General features: G+C 39.6%; 2 protein-coding genes across 2 annotated transcripts; both read left to right on the forward strand.

The window, feature by feature from the left end:
• The first annotated feature begins 2,689 nt into the window (after positions 1–2,689).
• Positions 2,690–3,361, forward strand: EMC5 (ER membrane protein complex subunit 5). The gene is made up of 3 exons (XM_065220211.1): positions 2,690–2,817; positions 2,886–2,938; positions 2,998–3,361. The coding sequence occupies exons 1-3, from the start codon at positions 2,742–2,744 to the stop codon at positions 3,229–3,231; spliced, it is 363 nt and encodes a 120-aa protein (XP_065076283.1). The 5' UTR covers positions 2,690–2,741; the 3' UTR covers positions 3,232–3,361.
• A 2,154-nt stretch (positions 3,362–5,515) lies between these two features.
• LOC135699858 (T-cell activation inhibitor, mitochondrial) lies at positions 5,516–7,302 on the forward strand. The gene is made up of 3 exons (XM_065220213.1): positions 5,516–5,600; positions 5,661–6,513; positions 6,578–7,302. Exons 1-3 carry the CDS (start codon positions 5,578–5,580, stop codon positions 7,175–7,177), a joined length of 1,476 nt encoding a protein of 491 aa, XP_065076285.1. The 5' UTR covers positions 5,516–5,577; the 3' UTR covers positions 7,178–7,302.
• Positions 7,303–11,163: the final 3,861 nt, after the last annotated feature.

Here is an 11,163-nt window from a genome sequence, read left to right on the forward strand (position 1 = left end):
GTGAATTACTACGAAGAACACAAGTAAGTAAAAGCAGTGATGATGTTTTATCCAGAAAATATACGATGTAAAATCATGAAATACTTGCATAAAATTTTCGGATGGCTTGTGCGTGAATGTATGTGTATTAGACCTGTTAATTTTAACAGAAATGTTCGGGATGCACCGTTATTACTGTTCGTCATGCTAATTTGAACTTCTGTGCAAATTTTCAGCGAAATCGGTGATGATTTAGAGGTGCTTCAAGTGAATTTTATGTTTTTTAGGTAATTAACGGCTTATGATATTTGTATCTCGAGACTGAAACAACGAAAACTGCTGTAACAACTTTCATAGCGAAGCTTAATGAGTTATCTACCAACTTTGTGACGAGGGGACGACTCTATCTACGATGCAGGAAAGATTGTGTTTTGCTGTGGCTTGCTGCGTGCACGCTGAGTAGATAGAAAGAAGATTGACGACGATTCTGAAGATTTCCTGCAAAAAGATGATGCGCGATGCAAGTAGATGCGAGAAATGAAAGAAGATTTTTCGAAGATTGATTCACTAGTTGGAGATTTGTTAAGCATCTAGACTTGAGATTTAGATGTGTCGCCCCCCTCGCTTTGTGACTAGAGGTTGACTATTCAAAGTGATTTTATTGAAGTTTGACTTAGTTTCATGCTCGAATACATCTTAAAAAGTGAACAATTTCAGGAGGAACACATTTTTATGTCATATGGGTGGAAAGTTTGTAGAACAAATACTTTAAAATTCTTCACTTTTTAAGATATCTTCGAGCATGAAACTAAGTTGAACTTCAATAAAATCACTTTGAATAGTCAACCTCTAGCCACAAAGTTGGTAGATAACACATTATGCTTCGCTATGAAAGTTGTTACAGCAGTTTTCGTTGTTTCAGTCTCGAGATACAAATATTATAAGCCGCAAATTACCTGAAAAACATAAAATTCACTTGAAGCACCTCTAAATCATCACTGTTTTTTTCTGAATATTTGCACAGAAGCTCAAATTAACATGACGAACAATAATCACGGTTGACCTGGTGCATCCCGAATATTTCTGTTAAAATGAACAGGTATAATGTGTATTTTTTGTTTTCCTCTGTTCGGGACCTAACACTACTGCGACCAGTAAATTGATCTATTGTAGTTTATCCCGTGTCCTTAGTTTAGTGCATGTCGTATTACTCCATCACTATTGAGAAATGATGAAGTATTATTCGATTTTTTTACAGTTGCCACTCTTGCATTTATCGCAAGGATCCGACTCTAATTGAAAGGTCCCGCTATTTATACCCTTCGGAGTGTTGAAACACCCTCCAAAGGCGCGCCCCTTTGTCAGTCAAAATTGGATTCCTTAGCAACAAAATTAAGGTATGACACCGATAATGACCATGCATCAAAACCCTAGTCTTAACCACTTCAAACTAGGGAACAACGAATAGGAGATTAGGAATCACATAGATGAAGACAACTAACTCAATTGTTTTCCTGGTTTCAAGATCATCCTCGGCAGACAAAGCCGAATCTTGTCACTATCAACAAGGCATAAAAAGTAACAAGGACTAAGATATGTTCCTTGGATTACTGAAAAATTCTATTCCCCTAGTTTGAAGTAGTCAGGACTAGGAATCGGTGGTAGATCTTAAATCCCGTAACGTACCACGAAAAGGTGTTCTACTCACGTTAATGTGTATACCAATAATGATAATTGAAGAACATTTCAAAAACAAGAAGAATCCGAATTGATGAATTTACGCGAAACTGAACTAGTGCGTGCGACACCTAGGTTTGAAATCCAAAACCATAAAAGTGATGATGTACTAAAAAATATTCTATACGATTTGACAGGTAGCAAAACGTCATTATCATTTTCACATCATTTCCATCTGTCGGTCGACCGTAATGTAAATTCATCAATTGGATTCTTTAATTTTGAAAAATATTTCGGTTTTTAAACGCTGTCCAGACTGGAGAGTTATAACATGTTATAACGGTTGTCAAATAATTGCAACACAGAAACCACCATCAAGATAGCGCTATAACATGTTATAACTCTGTAGTCTGAACGTACTATTATATATCATCTGAAAGAGCTTCGTTTTCTGAGCACAGCGATATTTTTTTCGAACCCACACGCTTTCATCTCGATTTTTAAATCAAGATTTAAAGCAAAATAATAACTACACTATTTGACACTAAACTGACAAACTGACAGCTCGCTCCCATACAAAGTGACACCGAGGGGCGCTAATAAGGTGATTTTTGCAAATGTAATCGTTCTTATTTAAAATAGTCCCAGTGTACCAAAATTGATGAAATTTTGGGTTTGGGTTCCATTTTTAATGCAGATTATGAATATGCATTTCCAGCAATACCCTTAAAGAACCCAATTGAGTGACGGTGTCTTGAGCCTTATAGTACGTTCAGACTACAGAGTTATAACATGTTATAGCGCTATCTTGATGGTGGTTTCTATGTTACAATTATTTGACAACCGTTATAACATGTTATAACTGCTCAGTCTGGACAGCGTTTTAATCACATTTGCCTCAGCGTGCGCTCTCGCCTATCAAATCCTATCTTTGGCCGATTGGGACCGTCGGAAATAACATCGAATATTGAGTTACCGGCAATGTCGACTGCACATTTGACTATCTGTCATTCGTCAGTGGCCCCTCATTTTCCATCACAACAAATTATCACTAAATTTTCATAAATTTTTTAAATCGAATAAAAATGGCCCTACTCAACAAATTGGTCTTGTTTACCGGATTCGTTTCACTTCTACATGCTGCTTACTCGGCAGCCCAACGTAAGTAGTGTTTAGTTTCCTTACAAAAAAAAAACTTCGAATTGGTTTAAAATATTTCCCCATTTCAGATCGAGCTTATCTGAGAATCACGGATCAGGAATTTACGAACCTTCCTATTGATGTAAATTTAATGTAATTCTTTTCGACGACGTGAAATACAAACGCCTCCTTATATTGCAGATCATTTTCCAAGCGATTCTCAGTCTGGCGTTGATTATATACAACATTTTGCAAGTGGTAGGCGAATTTAAAGAGATTCGGGCCGCAGTGGATCTGCAAGCCAAATCGTGGGAAACCCTCGGAAACATACCTTCGTTCTACACGTTCAACCATCGTGGAAAAGCACTGTCCCCGTTCTACGAGCAGCCGAATCCTACAGCGATGGACCGTTCGGATTTGAGTACCGTAGAGTGATAGCTGAATGATCAATCTATTCAATAATTATCATGCTCATAACTCGTAAGGTATGAATGTTTTAATTGTAATTTATTTGTACCAATAAACTAAATAAATATAATCGTGAGATGAACTTCGATTGAAGATTTGTGCACAATGTAGAATTCCTAAATCTTTGGGGCCTCAGATAGCCTTACCGGCACGGTATTACCAAGCCGATGGCCGCGGGTTCGAGTCCCGGTCTGGTCGTGGAAATCTTACTGGTTGGAAATTTTCTCGAATCCCCTGGGACATAGAGTGATGGAAACGACGGCTCAACACCTATTATCGTCAGGGGGAGGGGGGGTCATTTTTTTTCAAAATTTTAAAAGCAGTTTTTTCACTTTAAACCGAAATTCTCTGAATGAGTATGTGTTTTGAGTAAAAAATACACATCAGAGAAAAAAAAAGTTGTTGAATATTAGATTCAAACAGCTGCACAGAGGTCATTCCGCTGGTTGTGTAATATTACGTTGTACGATGTACATCGATTTTGCGAACAAAATTACATCCATTGATGTGATATGTATCTGCTTTTTGCTATAACTTTATATTTCATACATCAGCTTGAATTACGTTGATCGATATTACAATTTTGTTTGTTGCTGTGTAATACAATTTTTAAGGTTATTTTGCTTAACGACGTGTTCAGGGTATCATCCAAACGACGTGTGGAATAGTTCTATTATTTATGTTATTGTTCGGGCAATCGTATTTTTTATTGTGGTATGTAGTCCGTTTTTAATATCAACACTGCCATCCCTAATAAAAAATAACCATAAAAGAGAGCTTAACGACGTGTTCGGGGTATCATCCAAACCATTTGTGGGACAGTTTACCCATCCGGGTTACAGTTCGTTTATGGTATTTGTTTATTAGGGATGTTTTTCATTTGACAGTAGTATAGTATAGTACGTATAGTAGTATAGTATAGTACACACTAAGATTTTTTTGCCGAGATGGGCACCACCGAGCAAACGTATTTTTTGCTGATTTTCCAGCAAAATGAAATGCCGAGCTGCTCGGTGGTGCCCATCTCGGCGAAAAAATCTAAGTGTGTACGTTCAGACTACATACATAACAGTCATAACATGTTATAGTGCTATCTTGATGGTGGTTTCTGTGTTGCGATTATTTGACAACCGTTATAACATATTATAACTCTTCAGTCTTTTAAAAGTAACGAGCGGGCAACTTTGAATTTGATAGTTGAATGACTTTTGTTTTGAAAGCTAACCTTGAAAGCTTTCTACCGAAACGAACCAACCTAAACTTTTAATTCTATACCAATGTTTTTTTTTTTTTTTTTTATTGATTTTAGCAATGATTTTTCATTTTTTTATTATTATAACTTTTAATGCCGACCCTGTTTGGATGATTTGCAAAATGTTTGCTTAGAGTTGAGTTGATTAACTCTGATGCCGACATCAAAGCAGTCGGACTTTCATCATCGGGATTAAATCCGAGGATAATAACCGCTGGAGCATACCACCGTTATGGTTTATTCAGGGGGACTCTATCCCTGTCAAGCTCACATGATTTTGACATGTTTGGGAAATCTGACACTTTTGGGCATACTGACAGCGGTAATACTGACAGAGGTGTGACAGAGCAAAACAGCTTACTCTTTCCTTGAATCGCAGTGCTGAATGCTGGAAAGAGTAGACGCAACACGTGAAAAGGGCCTATCATTGATGATCGATTCTCTTCATCGATGTTCTCTTTCGCGAATAACCCTACTGCAAATGAATTTCTCTCGGAATTTCCCATTCAGTATGTTGTTTCAGAATCTGATTCTCTTCATCGACTTTCTCTTTATTTTACCACGGCAACATAAACGAATTTCTCGCTAAGCTCACAGAACAGTTCGACAGAAGATGATGTTAGCTAGAGGGGCACGCAACTAGTGTTAGCTTGCGCCTGAAACAACGCACTGAATGGAAAATTCCGAGGGAAATTCATTTGTAGTCGGGTTATTCGCGAAAGAGAAAATCGATGAAGAGAATCGATAAAAATTGATAGGCCCTTTTCTCGTGTTGCGCGAGATTTAATTTTTATCTTCAAGCTCCTCCTTTTTACTTCCTCAGCCGTACTGCACTGCTCTCAGCTTATGTCCACCTAACGGCGATAACGGCAAAAATCATCGAAAAATTTGCCGGTTTCTTTGTTTTTTTCTTATTTACTATTGAATTTTCGCATTCGCTCCGTGCACTGTCAAATCAAACGTCATTCAAAATTTGTTTTTGTTGACGTTAGTGATAAGGAGGAACCAAAATAATCAAGTTCAAGCGATTAGCAATAGAATTGTAGCGTAAATTGGGAATAATGAATATATACCTAAAGAAATGGTACAGAATACAGTGTTTTCATTCTTAATTACGCCTTTTTAATGCCAACGTTCATTTCAGTATGCCACGAAATCCATACGCCACCGTAATATACCGTATGATCGGTTCTTCTGAGGTTGCAACTGCACTGCGTCCGTTTTACTTTGCCGTTCATCCCGATCTCTTCGGACGCTACCCACAGGAACGGCAGGTCAATGAAGACTCACTCAAACTACTCAGCGCTCATCTGGAATCGTTGCTGACCCAGCAACGGGTCCTCCACTCAACTCCAAGAATACTTCCCTTCTACATAAGGGCCTCGAATCTGCCGGAACAGCGTGGAACGTTCAATCTTATAAAAGTGCCTTTGGAGCGTACGACCGATACGAAGATGGTGCTAAAGAAAATCCTGGAGGCGTGTAACCTTCCTACGGAGTTCGTTGACAAAATGCCATCCAACGGCAGTGGCAATTACAGCAGAACGAATGGAAACTCAAGGTCCACCTCCTCTGGGGACTCTTTCTACCGGAAAAGAGCAGGAAACGGACCGGATCAGGAAGATTCTCCGTTTGATATATTTCAATTTCGGGTGAAAAAAGCTAAAGAAAATGAGTCTCTAGCGCACTGGCTTCAAAAGCAAATAGTAACGGCAAACGTAAGAACTAGGGCTCTGCAGGAGATGAAGGATGAAGTGGCCAAATTGAGGGAATCGATGATTCAAACTTTAGGGGCCAGGGATATCGAATACGATTGCGGATGGAATGTGGAGCATTTTCGTGGTTGCTTAAAAAGCTTAGAAAGATTGATCGAGTTGCACCCAGGAGCGGTGGACGGTCTTAAAGACAGGGTTTTAGTGTTTGCCTCCTTCACGGGAGTTAGCCTCGATGGACATGTGATGTTGTATACTGGTGACGTTCAACGAAACTGGTTAGATGTATGTTTTTGCCATTTGCTTGATTTCAATACCTCATTTTCGAACTAAAAATATTTCCTTTCAGCTTCTTCAAAATATCGACAAGCATGATGCATATCTTCGGAAACTTCCAGCATATGAATACGCGCTGTCACAAGTTCTGCGAAACATTAGGATAGGCCGCCGCAAGTTCATGCCAAAAGCACAGGCAATGGCATACGCTTCCCACCTTCGAAAGATAACGACCAGTTTGCTGGATTACCTCGGAAAATCCAAATATCCAAAAAGTTGGCCAACTGATTTATCCAAGTTTGAAATAGTCGTCGAATCGGAGGCGGGACCTCTGATGGTAAGTCCCACAGGGCAGCTAATTGTTCCGGCTACATGTCCCGGATCGCTATTGGTTGATTTCCTAACCAACCATTTGGAAGAGTCCTACGAGAAGCAGCAATCATACAATCGCCACAAACACGTGGAGAGGGATCTTCATGCAAAATGTATCAAGCTATTTAGCCTATTATCGCTTAGTAAAGATGATTCTGTTACACCTGACCGCATGATTGAGTGTTTGGAAAAGTTAATAGCCACCAGCGGCCTGGAGTTGAACGATATTCATCTCAACATAACGACATACTATTCAGTACTGAATGATGGGACAGTTTGTATTCCTTGGGACTGGAAGTAGATACAACGGGCTCGAAGAATGAGTATCCATTTTTTACGCAGTCAAACTGAACCAGTGCTTTTAAAGCTTTACTTTTATTTGCTCTTAGAGATTTTTCATATACACGAAATGTGACGCAGTCAGTAGTAATGTAGGATTTAAAAACTCGGTGTTGTCACCGTTTAAAAAAATAAATAAAACTAGAATCATAAAGCCTAGGTAATTTAAAACATGCATTGTGTTGATCGTAACATTATCTCACCATATATCACAATCTGATACCGGGTGCCCCATATGTGGCATAATGCGGTTTAGCATGACGCCATTTGGCATACATGTGAAAAATGTACTTATGAATGTAGGAATACCCATAGGTCATGATTGGAACACACCATAATAGGAACGTATAGCCATAACATAACATTAATGGCTATTGCCCCTTCTTCTTTAAATAAACTGAGCTTTCTTTTCTTTTTTTTAAGAACAGATTGTTAATTAAAAATGCGTTAATATTCCATAAAGGCAATAAAATGTATATTTTCCCGTTTATGGAAAAAGTTCATTTTTCTAAATTGCTATTTTGCAAAACAGCAGATATTTTTCAACTTGGTGATCGGCAATTGACAACTTTGTCAAGCAGTTTTGGCGTGACTTTCTACCAGCGATTTCACAAAACTGGACCAACTAATTTCTATTTTTTTCAAACGCTTGGGAACTTTTCTCGAGGTTCTAGAAGAAAAAATCTCAAAACAATGTTTTATTTCAAAGTTCGAGTGGTAGTAAACGTCATTTTAACTGCTCCAATGAAGTGGTTAATTGCTTCTCTGTGCAGTGTACATCCCTCCAGATCGAACCCGTGACTTGGAGCTTATTGACCCACATTGTCGATCCGTCTTGGTCGCTTCAGACAAAGCAGGCCCTTCCGACGAAGTTATTGTTCTTGGCGATTTTAACCTACCGGACATTGCATGGACTCCAACCCATAGTGGTTTCTTTTGTCCTGATCATGAGCGTTCATCTTTCCACGTAGGAACCATCCAGCTCCTGGACAGTTATAGCAACAATCAATACGAAACTAACGATTTTAAATTGGCTCTCTACTTGACTAGCCTATTGGTCCCAAGCAAACGATTAACGTACCCCATTCTAGTCGAACTACTACGTAATGTTTGTTTTGATACGCTATGAAAGTTTGACAGATAAAATGAGGGGTTATTGGTTTTTCCTATGTTTCGAGGGGTGAATCGATTAGCTTGGGACCGAAGATAGTACCAGAGCTGAGCCAAAAAGTTGAGCACGTTATTTCGGGACCTTCTAGTCTTAGAGTTACCTCTATGGTTATAGTACCGCAATTCTGTTGCAAATCAATGGCCTGATGAATAAAAACAACCGCACCCTGGAGTGAATACTCGTGAAACAGCTCCTTTCCTCTCAACGGCACCCGAACGTTTAGTCAAGGAAGTGCATCATCACCCTGCTTTAGTTATCGTGATCGAAAATAACATTGTCCATGATTTCACCAGCACTCCAAACACTGTGTCATATGACTTCCGTAGAGCTGACCATCACAGTATTGTCCATGTGCTGCCTAACCTAGATTGGGAGCATATTCTAGATCCTGTAGACGTCAACATTGCTGCACAAACCTTTTCTCACGTCTTGGCATATGTCATTGACAGACACGTTTCCAAAAAGATCATCCATATCATATCGACTCTCACGTCCCGTGGATGACGAAAGATCTTCGATCGTTGAAAAGAACTAAGAAGGCTATGCTCTCAGAAGATTTACTAAACTCTGCACACTGCCGCTGAAATGCTACTATGTCAGACTCAATCACGAGTATAAGCGGTTAAGTCGTCTCTGTTTTCAACGCTATCAAAGGAGGATTCAACGGCGGCTAAAATCACACCCGAAATCCTTCTGGAACTTCGTAAATGAGCAACGCAGGGAAGTCGGCTTACCCTCTTCCATGATTTTTAATGGTGAAACTGCTGGCAATCAACAAGACATTTGCAACCTGTTCTCAGCCAAATTTGCTAGTGTGTTTGAATACGAGCAACTCTCCACTAGAAGACGCAATACGCTGGAAGACTGCGGATATGTTTCCTGTTCATAAAAAGGGAAGCAAACGCGACGTAAACAACTACCGGGGAATCACGTCGCTGAGTGCTATATCAAAACTTTTTGATTTGGTTGTCACAGAGTCCCTTAATGCGCATTGCAAGCAATCTAAGTATAGATCAACACGGATTCATAACTGGGCGTTCCACAACTGCGAACCTGCTGTACCTAACGCTAACGTCTTACATCACAGACAGTTTGATTGCTCGGACCCAAACGGACGATATCTACACAGATCTTACGGCAGCCTTCGATAAGCTGAACCACGAAATTGCGATCGCTAAGCTTGATAGGCTAGGGATCGGTGGAAATCTTTTGAGATGGTTTCGTTCATACCTCACGAAGCGCCAACTGACAGTAACTTTGGTTACTTCTCGCTCAGCAAGCTTCTGCGCAAAGTCCGGTATAACTCAGGGTAGCCATCTGGGACCATTGGTATTTCTCCTTTACTTCGACGACGTTCACCATGTTATCACAGGGCCACGATTACCGTTTACAGACGATCTGAAAGTTTTTCTGCGCATTCACTCACTCGCCGACTGCCGTTCTCTCCAAAATCAGACTGACATCTTTGCTGACTGGTGTAGTCTAAACCGACTGATGGTCAACCCAGCTAAAGGCCCACGCACATTAGATCCGGATCGGACGCGTTGCGGCAAAGTGACAGCTAAATCTATTGTCTAACTGTCAAATTTACGTCAACGCAACGCAAACGAATGTGGGTGGCCCTTAAGTGTACAATCATTACTTTCTTACGCAAGAAACAACCGATTATTTTCAACTACAAACTACTAGGCACGACTATCAAACGGGTGGATTACGTGAAAGACTTAGGCGTTTTTCTAGACTCAAAGCTGACATACTGACACCATATATCGTATGTCGTCGACAAAGCGTCCAGAACTCTTGGCTTTGCCTTCAAGATTACTAAGAACTTCACAGACATTTACTGCTTGAAATCGCTCTATTGCTCTCTCGTACGATCTACGGTGGAATACTGCTCTGGAGCCCGAACTACAATAATAGGGCCAAGCGAATTGAATCGCGCTCCGTAAGCTGCCTTGGAGATACCCACTTCGTCTTCCAAACTACAAGAATCGCTGCCAATTGGCGTAGACGGCGACTCTGTAGCTCTTTACTCCTATGAGAAAATCCATAAGCAAACGTCAGACTGTGCGAGAAACATGGTGGACTTTGTGCTATCCTTTCACTCCACCGAAAATTCCCATATTAAACTGTCTATATTTGCTGGAAGAGCAAATTTTCCAACGGTGCCGTCAACGCCAATTTGATCAATGTTGAGCCCTCACGTATCCGAAGAGATGTTTTCAGAGCCTTAACCGTCGCCGATACTCTGCAAGGAAGAATCAACTGCGAAGCAATTCTGCAACAAGTGAACATTAATGTTCAACCTCGATCACTACGCAACAGTCTTATGCTGAGTGTAAAAATTAAGACTTATACATTTTTAGTAACTTGACAATGCTTTCCTAGTTATTTTCGTTTGTAACTGTAGTATATGTAGTCTTTATAATCTGTATTTTTTTTTACAACACATCATTGGGACTATTTCTAGTCTGTTGATGCAAATAAACAAATTTTAGATTGATTATGATAACTGAATTCATGGCTTATTTATGGATTCTCGGTATAGTATCACAGATAATATTGTCTATTCAATTGGAGATAAAACGCACAGAAATTGTAGCCATAGGAATGGTTGAGTGTGCAAGAAATTAGACCTATCCCAGAAAACGCCTTTTTATCAAGAACAATTTAATTTGCTTGAAATTTATTTAACCAATCTTTTTTAAATTTGGCTAATTTGTAGACTGAGTGAATCCAATCTTTACTTTTCTCATATACGGGAATATTTTTCCTGC

Source organism: Ochlerotatus camptorhynchus, unplaced genomic scaffold (genome assembly GCF_037179485.1).
Source record: "Ochlerotatus camptorhynchus isolate MF236.1 unplaced genomic scaffold, CSIRO-AGI_Acam_v1.1 ptg000120l, whole genome shotgun sequence".
Lineage (NCBI taxonomy): Eukaryota > Metazoa > Arthropoda > Insecta > Diptera > Culicidae > Ochlerotatus > Ochlerotatus camptorhynchus.